The sequence below is a fragment of the Mobula birostris genome, chromosome 5, assembly GCF_030028105.1.
Source record: "Mobula birostris isolate sMobBir1 chromosome 5, sMobBir1.hap1, whole genome shotgun sequence".
Lineage (NCBI taxonomy): Eukaryota > Metazoa > Chordata > Chondrichthyes > Myliobatiformes > Myliobatidae > Mobula > Mobula birostris.
Window position 1 is genome coordinate 196,346,573 of NC_092374.1, and position 18,069 is coordinate 196,364,641.

The 18,069-nt window shown below is 53.4% G+C and overlaps 1 protein-coding gene across 1 annotated transcript in view; it reads left to right on the forward strand.

Annotated features, from left to right (window-relative positions):
• Positions 1 to 18,069, forward strand: part of LOC140198210 (early estrogen-induced gene 1 protein-like) — a 42,081-nt gene that overhangs the window by 13,829 nt on the left and 10,183 nt on the right. Inside the window, exons 3-6 of the mRNA XM_072259249.1 lie at positions 1,560 to 1,589; positions 9,393 to 9,509; positions 12,441 to 12,487; positions 16,253 to 16,404. Coding sequence (XP_072115350.1) covers positions 1,560 to 1,589; positions 9,393 to 9,509; positions 12,441 to 12,487; positions 16,253 to 16,404 — 346 coding nt within the window. The remainder of the gene's footprint in view (positions 1 to 1,559; positions 1,590 to 9,392; positions 9,510 to 12,440; positions 12,488 to 16,252; positions 16,405 to 18,069) is intronic.

Consider the following 18,069-nt stretch of genomic DNA (forward strand, 5'->3'; position numbering starts at 1 on the left):
GCTGGTTCATTTGAGCTGCCAGCCGTGTATGTAATGCTGTTAGTTTGTTCAGCCAATATGATCATGTTAGGCCCTGGTGATGTCCAGTTCCTCATATTTGCTACCCCTTGCAATCAGTGTTCTGAACGGTTCATGAAACCATGAACACTACTTTGCTATTCCTCTCCTTCACTGTTGATTCATACCTTGTGCTGTACAGCTGCTGCAGAGCGATGAATTTCACAACATGTGTTCTGACAGGATGTGCAGGCATTGGGGAGGGTCCAGAGGAGGTTTATGAGAATGATCCATGAATGAAAGGGTTAATGTATAGGGATTGTTTGTGCTCGCCGGAAGTCAGACTGAGTGGGAGGATCTCATTGAAGCTCTTCGAATATGGAAAGGCCTGGACAGAGTGGATGTGGAAGGGATGTTTCAGTATGGGGGGAGTCGAGGACCAGAGGGCACAGCCTCAGAATAGAACAGGGTTTCACAACTTGGCGTCCACACACACCCCTTGCTTAATGGGATTGGCCCATGGCACAAAAACAGGTTGGAAAATCCTCAAATAGAAGTGTGCCCCTTTGGAACAGAGATGAGGACGAACTTCTTTAGCGAAATCATGCTGAATCTGTGGAATTCATTGCCACAGAGGATTGTGGAAGACAAGCCATTGGGTACATTTATAGCAGTAGTTGATTGGTTCTTGATTAGTCAGGGTGTCAAAGGTTATGGGGAGAAGGCAGGAGAGTGGGGTTGAGAGGGGAAACGGTAGCCATGATCAAAGGGCAGAGTAGACTAGATGGGCCAAATGGTGTGCAGCTCCCGTGTCGTATGGTCATGCAATAGATCTGATTCTGATTCCATCTGTTGTCTGATTCAGAGCCACTGGTGCTGTGAGGCAGTGTCTGTACTAACTGATGACTCGAGCCTGTGCTGTCCCTGATCCAGGAGTTTAAGGGACGTGGGGCATTCCTGGTCCTTTGGGCCACCATGTTGTGCCGACCTTTCAACCTTATCTAAGATCCCTCCTACATAGCCCGCCAATTTCCTTTCAACCTAAATCCTGAATAAGAGTCTCCTAAATACCTGTAATGTATCTGCCCCCACCACCACTCCTGGCAGGGTGTAGCACCCTCTCGCCACTCAACCAAACAACCAACCGACCGACCTCTGGCATACACAGTGTACTTTCCCTCAGACACCTGAAGCTTATCCTCCTCCCACCGCCCCGTATTAGCCGTTTCTCCCCTGGAAAAAGAGTTTGCAAAGAGATGGTGTGGAGCAGATCTCAGTCAGGGACAGCTCCTGTTCCGTGGTTATCGGACTCCTGGACAGACCTCTCATCAAACAAAGGTGAACTCTCGATCTCCCAGCCCACCTCGTCGTGGCCCTTGCACTTTACCTGTCTGCCTGCGCTGCACTTTCTCCACAACTGCAGCACTCTACTCTGTTCTGTTACTATGATGGCCTTGTCTGGAGTGAACTGTACGGATGGTGCACAAGCAATATCTTAGTACGGGTGACACTAATAAACCAGTTCCAGTCTATGTCTAACTCTGGTTCCTCTGTCTCCACAGGAGCTTAAAGGAGGAAAAGCCTTCATTAAGGTAAGAGCCTGTTGGTGGTGGAGGAGAGTTTCTGCTTTTAAAAGAGATTGGCTTCATTTGCTCCATTTACATCGAAACAGGCAGTGAACTACATCGTTGGCATCAAATCCAATTGGCAAGGTTGGTGCCGGGGGGTGGAGCAGCCTGCGAGTGTTGCCAACGTAGTATGCCACAACCCACTAACCCTAACCTGTCGGCCGTTGGAATGTGGGAGGAAACCCACCCGCGGAGATCCTACAAACTCCGGAATTGACAGGATCTGGACCCCAGTCTCACAGTTTGCTGCTGTAAACCGCTACGCTAGCGGGCAGTCTGTTTGAGCCTTCTGGCTTCTTGGGACCTAGGCGGACCGTGTCAGAGAGAGGGGCTGTGTTGGATATATCTGCACTGTCCTATGACTACTCACAGGCTCACAGGCCCAGTGACTCCAAATGATGTCCACATCCCTGGTAGACCAGGGAGAAGATCACAACAGGAGCAGAGCCTGGGGTACTCTCGGGAGCCACTTCCAGATTGATTCGGATTCAGATCAGTTTCTTGTCACGTACACCCGGGTGCAATGGAATTCCTTGTTCACGTGAAGCTCATGGAGGAAACGTGGTAACAATAAGTGCAGCAAATAGCACAGAACTGCAGAATGGTGCAAAGGAGACACGGGAGACGGCCGATGCTGGGACCTGTGGCAACACGCAATCTGCTGGGGGAGCTCGGAGCGTCTGTGGGAAGGAAAGGAATTATTGGCCTTTCAGGCAGGGTTTCGACCTGAAGCATCGGCAATTTCTTTCCTCCTGCAGGCGCTGCTCGATCCTCCGAGTTCCTCCCGCAGGATGCCAGAATGGTGCCGAGGTTGGACTGCGGTCTGAACTAGTGCAGAGTGAAAGGCTGAAGTTCTGGTGAAGAGTCTCGGTCCGAAAGGTCAACTCTTTATTCTGCTCCGTAAATGCTGCCCAAGTTGCTGCGTTCCTCCAGCGTTTTGTATGGTTTGCTTATGTTTGTTAGCACCTTCAGAACTCTCGTGTTCTGTGATCTCCCTTGTTAATCGTACTTCTTCAGCTCTTTTCCACCTATCACCTCCCAGCTTCCCCCTTCACCCTCCACCTCCCCACCTACCTCCCAGCTTCCCCTTCACCCTCCTCCTCCCCACCTACCTCCCAGCTTCCCCCTTCACCCTCCTGTACCCCCACCTATCACCTCCCAGCTTCCCCCTTCACCCTCCTGTACCCCCACCTATCACCTCCCAGCTTCCCCTTCACCCTCCTGTACCCCCACCTATCACCTCCCAGCTTCCCCCTTCACCCTCCTGTACCCCCACCTGTCACCTCCCAGCTTCCCCCTTCACCCTCCTCCTCCCCACCTACCTCCCAGCTTCCCCCTTCACCCTCCTGTACCCCCACCTATCACCTCCCAGCTTCCCCCTTCACCCTCCTGTACCCCACCTATCACCTCCCAGCTTCCCCCTTCACCCTCCTGTACCCCACCTATCACCTCCCATTCCCCCTTCACCCTCCTCCTCCCCACCTATCACCTCCCATTCCCCCTTCACCCTCCTCCTCCCCACCTATCACCTCCCAGCTTCCCCCTTCACCCTCCTCCTCCCCACCTACTTCCCAGCTTCCCCCTTCACCCTCCTGTACCCCCACCTATCACCTCCCAGCTTCCCCCTTCACCCTCCTGTACCCCCACCTATCACCTCCCAGCTTCCCCCTTCACCCTCCTGTACCCCCACCTATCACCTCCCAGCTTCCCCCTTCACCCTCCTGTACCCCACCTATCACCTCCCAGCTTCCCCTTCACCCTCCTCCTCCCCACCTACTTCCCAGCTTCCCCTTTCACCCTCCTGTACTCCACCTATCACCTCCCATTCCCCCTTCACCCTCCTGTACCCCCTCCTATCACCTCCCAGCTTCCCCCTTCACCCTCCTGTACCCCACCTATCACCTCCCAGCTTCCCCCTTCACCCTCCTGTACCCCACCTATCACCTCCCAGCTTCCCCCTTCACCCTCCTGTACCCCCACCTATCACCTCCCAGCTTCCCCCTTCACCCTCCTGTACCCCACCTATCACCTCCCAGCTTCCCCCTTCACCCTCCTCCTCCCCACCTATCACCTCCCAGCTTCCCCTTCACCCTCCTCCTCCCCACCTACTTCCCAGCTTCCCCTTTCACCCTCCTGTACTCCACCTATCACCTCCCAGCTTCCCCCTTCACCCTCCTGTACCCCCACCTATCACCTCCCAGCTTCCCCCTTCACCCTCCTGTACCCCACCTATCACCTCCCAGCTTCCCCCTTCACCCTCCTCCTCCCCACCTATCACCTCCCAGCTTCCCCTTCACCCTCCTCCTCCCCACCTACTTCCCAGCTTCCCCTTTCACCCTCCTGTACTCCACCTATCACCTCCCATTCCCCCTTCACCCTCCTGTACCCCCTCCTATCACCTCCCAGCTTCCCCCTTCACCCTCCTGTACCCCACCTATCACCTCCCAGCTTCCCCCTTCACCCTCCTGTACCCCACCTATCACCTCCCAGCTTCCCCCTTCACCCTCCTGTACCCCCACCTATCACCTCCCAGCTTCCCCCTTCACCCTCCTGTACCCCACCTATCACCTCCCAGCTTCCCCCTTCACCCTCCTGTACCCCCACCTATCACCTCCCAGCTTCCCCCTTCACCCTCCTGTACCCCACCTATCACCTCCCATTCCCTCTTCACCCTCCTCCTCACTTATCACCTCCCAGCTTCCCCCTTCACCCTCCTCCTCCCCACCTATCACCTCCCAGCTTTCCCTTCACCCTCCTCCTCCCCACCTACTTCCCAGCTTCCCCTTTCACCCTCCTGTACCCCACCAATCACCTCCCATTCCCCCTTCACCCTCCTGTACCCCCTCCTATCACCTCCCAGCTTCCCCCTTCACCCTCCTGTACCCCACCTATCACCTCCCATTCCCCCTTCACCCTCCTGTACCCCCTCCTATCACCTCCCAGCTTCCCCCTTCACCCTCCTGTACCCCACCTATCACCTCCCAGCTTCCCCCTTCACCCTCCTGTACCCCACCTATCACCTCCCAGCTTCCCCCTTCACCCTCCTGTACCCCCACCTATCACCTCCCAGCTTCCCCCTTCACCCTCCTGTACCCCCACCTATCACCTCCCAGCTTCCCCCTTCACCCTCCTGTACCCCACCTATCACCTCCCAGCTTCCCCCTTCACCCTCCTCCTCCCCACCTATCACCTCCCAGCTTCCCCCTTCACCCTCCTGTACCCCCACCTATCACCTCCCAGCTTCCCCCTTCACCCTCCTGTACCCCACCTATCACCTCCCATTCCCCCTTCACCCTCCTCCTCACTTGTCACCTCCCATTCCCCCTTCACCCTCCTGTACCCCCACCTATCACCTCCCAGCTTCCCCTTCACCCTCCTCCTCCCCACCTACCTCCCAGCTTCCCCCTTCACCCTCCTCCTCCCCACCTACCTCCCAGCTTCCCCTTCAGCCTCCTCCTCCCCACCTACCTCCCAGCTTCCCCCTTCACCCTCCTGTACCCCCACCTATCACCTCCCAGCTTCCCCCTTCACCCTCCTCCTCCCCACCTACCTCCCAGCTTCCCCTTCACCCTCCTCCTCCCCACCTACCTCCCAGCTTCCCCCTTCACCCTCCTGTACCCCCACCTATCACCTCCTAGCTTCCCCCTTCACCCTCCTGTACCCCACTTATCACCTCCCAGCTTCCCCCTTCACCCTCCTGTACCCCCACCTATCACCTCCCAGCTTCCCCCTTCACCCTCCTGTACCCCACCTATCACCTCCCAGCTTCCCCCTTCACCCTCCTGTACCCCCACCTATCACCTCCCAGCTTCCCCCTTCACCCTCCTGTACCCCACCTATCACCTCCCATTCCCTCTTCACCCTCCTTCTCACTTATCACCTCCCATTCCCCCTTCACCCTCCTGTACCCCCACCTATCACCTCCCAGCTTCCCCCTTCACCCTCCTCCTCCCCACCTACCTCCCAGCTTCCCCCTTCACCCTCCTCCTCCCCACCTACCTCCCAGCTTCCCCTTCAGCCTCCTCCTCCCCACCTACCTCCCAGCTTCCCCTTCACCCTCCTGTACCCCCACCTACCTCCCAGCTTCCCCCTTCACCCTCCTGTACCCCCACCTATCACCTCCCATTCCCCCTTCACCCTCCTGTACCCCACTTATCACCTCCCAGCTTCCCCCTTCACCCTCCTCCCCACCTACCTCCCAGCTTCCCCCTTCACTCTCCTCCTCCCCACCTACCTCCCAGCTTCCCCCTTCACCCTCCTGTACCCCACTTATCACCTCCCAGCTTCCCCCTTCACCCTCCTCCTCCCCACCTATCACCTCCCAGCTTCCCCTTCACCCTCCTCCTCCCCACCTACTTCCCAGCTTCCCCTTTCACCCTCCTGTACCCCACCAATCACCTCTCATTCCCCCTTCACCCTCCTGTACCCCCTCCTATCACCTCCCAGCTTCCCCCTTCACCCTCCTGTACCCCACCTATCACCTCCCATTCCCCCTTCACCCTCCTGTACCCCCTCCTATCACCTCCCAGCTTCCCCCTTCACCCTCCTGTACCCCACCTATCACCTCCCAGCTTCCCCCTTCACCCTCCTGTACCCCCACCTATCACCTCCCAGCTTCCCCCTTCACCCTCCTGTACCCCCACCTATCACCTCCCAGCTTCCCCCTTCACCCTCCTGTACCCCACTTATCACCTCCCAGCTTCCCCTTCACCCTCATCCTCCCCACCTACTTCCCAGCTTCCCCTTTCACCCTCCTGTACTCCACCTATCACCTCCCATTCCCCCTTCACCCTCCTGTACCCCCTCCTATCACCTCCCAGCTTCCCCCTTCACCCTCCTGTACCCCACCTATCACCTCCATGCTTCCCCTTCACCCTCCTCCTCCCCACCTACCTCCCAGCTTCCCCCTTCACCCTCCTCCTCCCCACCTACCTCCCAGCTTCCCCTTCAGCCTCCTCCTCCCCACCTACCTCCCTGCTTCCCCCTTCACCCTCCTGTACCCCCACCTATCACCTCCCAGCTTCCCCCTTCACCCTCCTCCTCCCCACCTACCTCCCAGCTTCCCCTTCACCCTCCTCCTCCCCACCTACCTCCCAGCTTCCCCCTTCACCCTCCTGTACCCCCACCTATCACCTCCTAGCTTCCCCCTTCACCCTCCTGTACCCCACTTATCACCTCCCATTCCCCCTTCACCCTCCTGTACCCCCACCTATCACCTCCCAGCTTCCCCCTTCACCCTCCTGTACCCCACCTATCACCTCCCATTCCCCCTTCACCCTCCTGTACCCCCTCCTATCACCTCCCAGCTTCCCCTTTCACCCTCCTGTACCCCCACCTATCACCTCCCATTCCCCCTTCACCCTCCTGTACCCCCACCTATCACCTCCCGGCTTCCCCCTTCACCCTCCTGTACCCCACCTATCACCTCCCAGCTTTCCCCTTCACCCTCCTGTACCCCACCTATCACCTCCCATTCCCCCTTCACCCTCCTGTACCCCCACCTATCACCTCCCAGCTTCCCCCTTCAGCCTCCTCCTCCCCACCTACCTCCCATTTTCCCCCTTCACTCTCCTCCTCCCCACCTACCTCCCAGCTTCCCCCTTCACCCTCCTGTACCCCCACCTATCACCTCCCAGCTTCCCCCTTCACCCTCCTGTACCCCCACCTATCACCTCCCATTCCCCCTTCACCCTCCTCCCCACCTATCACCTCCCAGCTTCCCCTTCACCCTCCTGTACCCCCACCTATCACCTCCCAGCTTGCCCCTTCACCCTCCTGTACCCCCACCTATCACCTCCCAGCTTCCCCCTTCACCCTCCTGTACCCCACCTATCACCTCCCATTCCCTCTTCACCCTCCTGTATCCCACCTATCACCTCCCAGCTTCCCCCTTCACCCTCCTGTAACCCACTTATCACCTCCCATTCCCCCTTCACCCTCCTGTACCCCCACCTATCACCTCCCAGCTTCCCCCTTCACCCTCCTGTACCCCCACCTATCACCTCCCATTCCCCCTTCACCCTCCTGTACCCCACCTATCACCTCCCAGCTTCCCCCTTCACCCTCCTGTATCCCACCTATCACCTCCCAGCTTCCCCCTTCACCCTCCTGTACCCCACCTATCACCTCCCAGCTTCCCCCTTCACCCTCCTGTACCCCACCTATCACCTCCCATTCCCCCTTCACCCTCCTCCTCCCCACCTATCACCTCCCAGGTTCCCCTTCACCCTCCTCCTCCCCACCTACCTCCCAGCTTCCCCCTTCACCCTCCTGTACCCCCACCTATCACCTCCCAGCTTCCCCCTTCACCCTCCTCCTCCCCACCTACCTCCCAGCTTCCCCCTTCACCCTCCTGTACCCCCACCTATCACCTCCCAGCTTCCCCCTTCACCCTCCTCCTCCCCACCTACCTCCCAGCTTCCCCCTTCACCCTCCTGTACTCCACCTATCACCTCCCAGCTTCCCCCTTCACCCTCCTGTACCCCACCTATCACCTCCCAGCTTCCCCCTTCACCCTCCTGTACCCCCACCTATCACCTCCCAGCTTCCCCCTTCACCCTCCTGTACCCCCACCTATCACCTCCCAGCTTCCCCCTTCACCCTCCTGTACCCCACCTATCACCTCCCAGCTTCCCCCTTCACCCTCCTCCTCCCCACCTACCTCCCAGCTTCCCCCTTCACCCTCCTGTACCCCCACCTACCTCCCAGCTTCCCCCTTCACCCTCCTGTACCCCCACCTATCACCTCCCAACTTCCTCCCTCCACACAGGTGACTGTGCACGTCACAAGAAACCGGACTTGGACTGAGCTGAGTTGCAACTTTTTTCGTGCTTTTTGCTGTATTTGTTGTTGTGTTTTTAAACGCTGTGTACACTGTTGATTCTGTGAGCTTCAAATGAGTTGGGAATTACATTGGTGTAGATGGAAATAACGTCAAGTCCGTAAGGCAGAGGAGGAGAATCAGGTCACTTGAATCCTCTCAACGCTATTCTCCTGCCTTTGACAGCCTTACTAATCAAAAACCTGTCAACCTCCACCTTAAATATACCCAATGCCTTGCCTTCTACTGCCGTCCATGGCAATGAACTCCACAATTCACTGACACTCTGGTTAAAGAAATTCCTCCTCATCTCTGTTCTAAAGGGACATCCTTGACATGCCCGTCTGGTCCTAGACTTCCTCACTATTGGAAACATCCTCTCCACATCCACTTTATCCAGGCCTTCCAATATTCAATAGGTTTCAGTGAGATACCCTGCCATTCTGAAAAGCTCCAGCTGGTACAGGCCCTGAGCCATCAAATGCTCCTCATACATTAAACCTTTCATTTCCTGTATCATTCCTGTGAACCTCCTCGGGATCCCCTCCAACGCCAACATGTCCTTTCATAGATATGGGCCAAAACTTCTCACAGTATTCCAAACGCGTTCTGGCTAATGTTCTATAAAGCCTCTGGTGATGAATGAGTTAACCGAGAGCCCTGCAGTGCTCCCTTGCCCTTCCTGTGGTGTTGGATTCTGGAGCGCAGTTTCGAATCTGTAAATGGGGGAGAGTGCAGTCCACTGGACTCTGGGGATGGGACTGGGTGAGGAGGGAGGGCTCTCTTTGGTCAGGAAATGTCTTAATGCATGCATTACTAAATGACAATAAAAGAGGACTGCGTGTCTTCATAATCTAATCTCAGGGCCATGTGTCGGCCCAGGTTTTGGCTGGTCGTACCCCTATTCCTAACCTCCCTCTCGCTCCTCTCCTCCTCCCCACCTGTAGCTGGGCTTCGTAGACCTGAACCTGGCCGAGTTTGCCGGTGCCGGCTCCACTGCTCGCTGCTGCCTGCTGGAGGGCTACGACACCAAGAACACGCGGCAGGACAACTCCATCCTCAAGGTGAATGGGAGGGAGGGCTGCTGATCACCGGGATGGGGCACATCTGGAAGAGGGAGCCCCTTTCCCAAAGGATGAGCGTGGTTGGGATTAATGTTGAGGGCTTGTGGAGGAGTAGAGAGATCAAGCAGGGGGATCTCGAGTGGATTGTACCTGTCAGTCAGGGCTGCCTTTATTCAGAGGCACAGAGATGCTGGAAATCTGAAGCAACACACACAAAGGTCCTGAGGAACTCAACAGGTCAGGCAGCATCTGCGGATTCAGATTTATCACGTGCGCATTGAAACATACAGTGAAATGTGTCATTTGTGCTAACAACAAACACACCGCAGGGATGTGCTGGGGGCAGCCTGCAAGTGTCACCACACATTCCAGCACCGGTGTAGCATGCCCACAGTGTTCAGCAGAACAACACAGGGGAAAAGAACAAAACAAAATCAGACAACAGAAGAACAATCCCCCTTCCCATTATGCACGCACACACGTACACGCATGCATGCACGTATACAAGTACACGCACTCACACACGTATACACGCATGCACGTATACAAATATGCGCTCGCACACAGGTACCCGCATGCATGCACGTATACAAGTACACGCACTCGCACACGTATACACGCATGCACGTATACAAATATGCACTCGCACACAGGTACCCGCATGCATGCACGTATACAAGTACACGCACTCGCACACGTATACACGCATGCACGTATACAAATATGCACTCGCACACAGGTACCCGCATGCATGCACGTATACAAGTACACGCACTCGCACACGTATACACGCATGCACGTATACAAATATGCGCTCGCACACAGGTACCCGCATGCATGCACGTATACAAGTACACGCACTCGCACACGTATACACGCATGCACGTATACAAATATGCGCTCGCACACAGGTACCCGCATGCATGCACGTATACAAGTACACGCACTCGCACACGTATACACGCATGCACGTATACAAATATGCACTCGCACACAGGTACCCACATGCATGCACGTATACAAGTACACGCACTCGCACACGTATACACGCATGCACGTATACAAATATGCACTCGCACACAGGTACCCACATGCATGCACGTATACAAGTACACGCACTCGCACACGTATACACGCATGCACGTATACAAATATGCACTCGCACACAGGTACTCACATGCATGCACGTGTACAAACACATGCACTCACACATACGTACACGCATGAATGCACGTATACACACACACACACAATAAGCAGTTGATGTTCGTTGACAGTTAATCCTCTCCATAGATGCTGCCTGACCTGCTGAGTTCTTCCCGAATTTTGTGTGCATTGCTCCATTTATTTGGCCTCCACAGAATTCTCTACGTATTAAGGGGAATTTTTAAAAAAAATTCCTGTAAATTGGAATTTTCACCTTGAGTCAGTGTCTGTCTGAACCTGACGTTCCCAGGGCACAGGGAGCAGGTGCCCTGGAGAGTGAGTCAAATCCAAAGTCGAAGTGAAGTTTATTGTACATATATGTACAGGTGCAATGAAAAACTTACCTTCAGCAGCATCACAGGCTCTCAGCACTGGAGACACAATAATCGCATGAAAAAACAATGTAAATTATAGAAGAACAAACACAAGTAGAACAGCAAAAAGACAGTGTATTGCAGTGCAAAGTGGTCGTGGTGTTGATATACCGAGACGGTGATTAGGGTTGTGCAGGTCGGTTCAGGACATTTACAAAGACAGGTGTGAGAAAAGGGCCCGAAGGATCATTGGGGACCCGAGTCACCCCAACCACAAACTATTCCAGCTGCTACCATCCGGGATACGGTACCGCAGCATAAAAACCAGGACCAATAGGCTCCGGGACAGCTTCTTCCACCAGGCCATCAGACTGATTCACTCATGCTGATTGGAGTGTATTCTATGTTACATTGACTCTTCTATTTATTATAAATTACAATGATTGCACATTTAGACAGAGACATAACGTAAAGACTTTTATTCCTCATGTATGTGAAGAAATAAAGTCAATTCAATTCAGTTCAGGAACCAAGTGTTTGAAGGGTAGTAACTGTTCTTGAGTTGGGTGGAGTGGGACCTGAGCATTCTGTACTTCCTGCCCGATGGTAACTGCAAGAAGATGGTGGAGGGTCTTTGATGTTGGCTGTTGCCTTCTTGAAGCAGCACCTCCTGTAGATGGTGGGGAGAGATGTACCTGTGATGTACAGGGCAGAGTCCGCTGCTCTCTGCAGCTTTTTGTGTTCATATACGTAAAAATCGCGGCAGCAGACGAGATGTAACTAGACAGGATACCTTCAACAGCATACCTGTACAAGTTTGTAAGAGTGTTTGATGTGTCCGGGAGACACAGGATGACATTTTAGTTTAAGTTTTGCACTATCATTATAAAGTTCCTTGTTTACAAATGAGTTATATATTGTATATCCCACCTTTGTCTCCTGTGAGATGCTACAATTGCCTCAGAAAGAGGAATTAAAAAAACAGATTTGGTAAAGGTCAAAACTCTACGTTGTCCCAACAAAAATCGTCGGTGTTAAGTGAGGTTACATTGATCGACCCTTGTCGCTGTAACCCTTTAGTTTCAACCTGTGATGCTTTGGAGCCAACATTGACTTTATCCAAGCTCTAAGACGAGAAAGGAGGTGATTTACTGTCCTTTGGACGGGGTGGAGGAAGGGTGAGAGGCTGACACATGAGGAATACTTGAACAGCTATATTTGTGAAATTTCTGATGAAAGGTTCTTGTTTCTGCCCCCCCCATCATTTTTCCCTGTCTGTACCTTTGCCATTTTTTTGTTGAACTGTCTGAATTTTACAATTGCGTTCCACTTGCCATTGATTCTTTCTGTCTCATCTTCTCTTGGCCTTGTTTCTTCACTCATTTTGTCTGCTCTTCTCTGCCTCTCCCAGGTCTCCATCAGTATGCAGTTATTGTTGGGGGATCCATGCTTTAAAACGTGAGTACTGACCTGTCACTGCGCTCTCCTTGTTTTGACAGTTGTCTGTTCTTCTCCACATTTTATCGTATTTGTTTTACCATCACCGCAGACTTCAGCTCTTGGTTCTGTTGCATTTCTGTGAATGTGGAGGAGATGCTTCAGTCCACTGAGTCTGTCCCGAAACTCAGAACAATCCCTTTCCCCCCCCCAATGGGGTTTAAGAAAGCGGCTCACCCCCCACTCTCTCAAAGGATGGGGCAAAATCCTGGCCTGACAGCTTGCTAAAATAAATAAAACTGAGCCCACGTTTGCCACTTCCCACCTGCCCAGTTTCCCAGGGCAACTGGTAGAGGCCATTCAGCCCACTGAACCTCTCCTGGCATTAAATAACTTCCTGTCCTGACTTTTACCACCACTCACGATGCCTGCGTGGAATTTGCACGTTCTCTGCAGATGCTCCGGCTTCCTCCCACGTCCCAACTATGTACAGGCTGGTAAGTTACTTGATGTCTGTGATTTAACCCACACCGTAGGTTAACAGGAAAAAGAGAACCGATAGGGAGTTGGAGATGAAGAGGTTGCTGGACTCGGGAGCAACACACACATTGCTGGGGAAACTGGGTCACCAGCACGAGATGCTGCAAATCCAGAGTAAAACACACAAAATGCCAGAGGAGTTCAGCAAATCAGGCAGCATCTATGGAGAGATTCAAGATTCAAAGATTCAAAAAACTTTATTGTCATTCTAACCATACATCAGCTCTGCAGGGCAGAATGAGACAGCGTTTCTCAGGGGCAGTGCAATCATAACATAACAAACGCAACACTAAATAATAAACATAACAATAAATAGTAAAACACAACAGCCACATGTCAGTTAAAATCAGTTATAAGTGTCCAGTGCAAGTTAAAAGTGTCCAAAGCAGAGTCAGGTGGAGCAATAAAGAGGCGACTTTTGGGGACCAGACCCGTAATGTCTCTGCCCGAAACAATGACTCTTCATTCCTCTCCATAGGTGACTCCATTGCCCCCAGCCTGTGGCCTTGCGGTGTGGCGGCCAAAGTTCTCGCTCTGCTCGGCTGCGTCTGTCAAGGGTGCGGTGGCCCAGATCAATGCAGGGTGACCGAGTGGGCAACAGCGCCACCCGCTGTCAGTCCATGGAATGACACCCAGCTGCGAGGTCATTCACGCCCGAGTTTATTGTCAAATGTACATGTCCGCACAGATGCAAAGCATCAGATACACAGTATACACAAGAAAAAAGTAACATGTTAAGTGTAAATGATACAAGAAAGAGAACAATTGGAACAAAGTAAAAATCTTCGTTTATAAGGCCATAAGACATAGGAGCAGAATTAAGCCACTAGGAGATTACAGTGCAAAGTGGTCATAGTGTTTCTGTATTGAGGTGGTGATTAGGCTTGTCAGGAGCTGAATAGTTGAAGCTTTTCTTGATCCCGGTGGTGTGGGACTCCAGGCCTCTGTACGATGGTATCTGCAGGAAGATGGCGTGGCCGGGATGGTGGGGATCTTTGATGGATGTTGTCATCTTGAGGCATCGTCTCCCGCAGATACTATCAGTGGTGGGGAGGGATGTGCCAGAGGTGTACTGGGCTGGGTCCCCTGCTCTCTGCAGCTTCTTGCTTTCCTGTGCATCGTATATCAGGCAGTGATAAATCTAGTCAGGATACTTTCGACAGTACAGTTAGAGCGTTCAGTGCCAAACCTCCTAAGATGCTGGCATGCCTTCCTTGTGAGTGCATCTACGTGCTGGGCCCAGAGCAGATCATCTGCTATATTCACACCCAGGAATTTAAACCTGCTGACTCTCTCTGCAGCCACTACCCCAATGGAGACATTATCCCCATCCTGAAGTCGATGCTCAGTCCTTTTTCCTTACTGACATTGAGCGAGAGTTTGATGTCGTGGCATCACTCGACAAGGTGACCTGTCGCACTCCTGTATGCTGATTCATCATCGCCGTAGAATCGGAGTCACTGCCTTATATGCTGTGAAATGTGTTGTTTTGCAGCAGCAGTACAGGGCACAGACAAAAACAATCAGAAATTACAAACTTCAAAAAGAAAGTGTGATGGGTTTGTGCACGTTCAGAAGTCTGATGGCAGAGGGGAAGAAGCTGTTGCTGGGTCACATCGGAGTCGTCAGGCTCCTGTAGCACCGCCCTGATGGTAGTAATGAGAGCAGGGCACGTGGTGAGGGACCTCAGACGTGAATGCTGCTGTCTTGAGGCACTGTCTGTTGAAGATGTCCTCAGTAACACGGAGGTTTGTGCCAGTGATGGGACTGGCTGGGGTTACAACCCTCTGCAGCCTTTTGTGATCCTGTGGTTTGGAGCCTCCGGCACCGACTGTGATGCAATCGGTCACAATGCTCTCCATGGTGCACCTGTACAAATTCTTAACTTTTTTATTGAGATGCCATGCAGAAAAGGCCCTTCTGACTCAGCAATCTCCGAATTAACTCTAGTCCCTAATGAAGTGCGCTGCCTTCGTCCAACGGCAGTGGTGTCAGTGAACTTGTGATTCACGTGATGTGCGCCAGCTCCTTGAGTGCCAGCATTTTGTTTTCTTGCTCGTGGTAGACGTAGACTATTGTGGCCAGATTTGGGCCCCAGGTCTAAGAAAGGATGTGCTGGTATTGGAGAGGGTTCAGCGGAAGTGTATGAGAATGGTTCTGGTCATGAAAGGGTTAATATATGAGGAGTGTTTGGCTCTGGGCCTGTACTCGCTGGAGTTTAGAAGAATGGGGGCAGATCTCAGTGAAAGCTATTGAATACTGAAAGGCCTAGACAGAACTGATGTGGAGACGATCTTTCCTCTTGTGGGAGAGTCCAGGACCAAAGGGCACAGAATACACGGACGACCTTTTAGAATGGAGATGAGGAGGAAGTCTTTGGGTGTATTTAAAGCAGATAGAAAACCTACAGCAGAATACAGGCCCTTGGGCCCACAAAATTGTGCCGAACATGTCCCTACCTTAGAAATTACTAGGCTCACCCATAGCCCTCTATTTTTCTAAGCTCCATGTACCTATCCAAAAGTCTCTTAGAAGTCCTTATCGTATCTGCCTCCACCACAGTTGCCAGCAGCCCATTCCACGCACTCACCACTCTCTGCGTAAAATCAATGCCTCTCATCAGTTTATACACCTCTATCAGGTCACCTCTCATCCTCCGTCACTCCAAGGAGAAACGGCTGACTTCACTCAACCTCTTTTCATAAGTCATGCTCCCCAATCCAGGCAACATCCTTGTAAATCTCCTCGGCTCCCTTTCTATGGTTTCCACATCAACAAATGTTGACCATTTCTTAATTAATAAGGGTGTCAAAGGGCAAAAAAAAATTAGAAAACAATTGGTTGCTTCTGGATTTCCAGTGTCTGCAGAATCTCTTGTTTTCTGTGCACATCAAAACATACAGTGAAATGCATTGTTTGGATCAAATCAAGTCAGCGAGGATAGTACTGGGCAGCCCGCAAGTGCTCCACGCTTCTGGCACCAACAGAGCTTGCCCACAATTCACTAACCCGAACGCCTTGGGAATCTGGGAGGAAACCGGAGCACCCGGGAGGAAAGCTGTGAATGTACAAACTCCTTACAGACAGTGGTGGGAATCCAACCCTGATCGGTAATCACTGGCACCATAAAGTGATGAAAATTTGAGTTGAGAAGGAAAATAAGGGCTGAATGGCCTAAATGAGCTCCTGTGTCTTGTGGTCTTGTTATCTGCGCTGCTGATCAGTATGTGTTACTGTTGTCTCCAGACCACCGTCCAGTGCCAATCTGAGCACGGCCGTGGGGAGCGAGGGAGGCCTGGAAGCTGATTGCAAAGGCGATGCAGGGAAGGAGAGGGGGGCTCTCCGGAGACCCAGCACTCTGAGGCTGCCCAAGTGTCGCTCACTCATCATGGGGTCAGGTAAGGGAATCTGGCCATGAGTGAATTCAGCAACAGCCTGTCCCCCTTGGGATGTGACCCACTGTCCGCCCAGTCCCAGAAAATCAGGAGGGGTGGATATAAGGTGAATGATCAGTCTCCCTCAGGTAGGAGCATAGGTATGGAGTAAGAAGAGAAAGATTTAAACGGAACCTGAGGGGCAACCTTAGAGATATCGGGCAAACACAAGCACATGGGACTAGCTCAGGTTGGCCTCTTGGTCAGAATGAACCAAAGGGCCCATGTTTTTGTTAAATAGCACTGTGAAACCCTCTGGGACCAAGTGGGCAGTGGGTCACACACTGTCCTCTCTCCCTCTGGGACGGGGTGGGGTAGTGGGTCACACACTGTCCCCTCCCCCTCTGGGACCGGGTGGGGTAGTGGGTCACACACTGTCTTCTCTTCCTCTGGGACTGGGTGGGGTAGTGGGTCACACACTGTCCCCTCTCCTTCTGGGACGGGGTGGGGTAGTGGGTCACACACTGTCCTCTCCCCCTCTGGGACCGGGTGGGGTAGTGGGTCACACACTGTCCTCTCTCCCTCTGGGACGGGGTGGGGTAGTGGGTCACACACTGTCCTCTCCCCCTCTGGGACGGGGTGGGGTAGTGGGTCACACACTGTCCTCTCCCCCTCTGGGACCGGGTGGGGTAGTGGGTCACACACTGTCCTCTCTCCCTCTGGGACGGGGTGGGGTAGTGGGTCACACACTGTCCTCTCCCCCTCTGGGACGGGGTGGGGTAGTGGGTCACACACTGTCCCCTCCCCCTCTGGGACCGGGTGGGGTAGTGGGTCACACACTGTCCCTGGGATAGTGGGTCACACACTGTCCTCTCCCCCTCTGGGACTGGGTGGGGTAGTGGGTCACATACTGTCCTCTCTCCCCTCTGGGACAGGGTGGGGTAGTGGGTCACACACTTTCCTCCCCCCCCCGGGACTGGGTGTGGTAGTGGGTCACACACTTTCCTCTCCCCCTCTGGGACTGGGTGGTGTAGAGGGTCACACACTGTCCTCTCCCCCTCTGGGACTGGCTGGGGCAGTGGGGAGGGTCTCTGTCTTAATCACTCAAACCTTTCACCTCCGCCGCTTGTAGAATTGGCCCAACATCTCCATGCTAACCACTGCATATCCAACTACACTAATTCTGTTGACCAGCACTCGTTCTGTAACCTTCCACACCTGACTGAAGTCTTCATCTACATACTTAAAGTCGTAGGCTCATAACACAGAAACAGGCCCTTTGGCCCAACATGTCCATATTGACCCCAGAGCCCAACAGCCCTTTCGTCTGTGTTTGCCCAAATCTGTCTAAACCCTCCAAACCATGTACTTATCCAAATGTCCTTTAACTGTTGTCATTGTACCTTGCTCAACCACGTCCTCTGGCAATTGTAGCATGTATGAGTAGCCTGTGCTTGAAATTTCCCCTCAACTCTGTTTTTTAATCTTTCAATTTAAACCCCTGCCCTCTTTTTTTTGTTCCCCTTCCCTGGGCAAGGGGCTGTGTGCATTGACCCTTAATGCTGTGAGGGTCTCTGCCTCCTGCCCCCTCAGGCAGTGTGATCCAGATTCCCACCCTGTTCTAGTGGGGGGGGAAACTCCCCCCTTCAGATCCACTGTGAATGTCTCCCTCCTCTGGCCCCAGACACT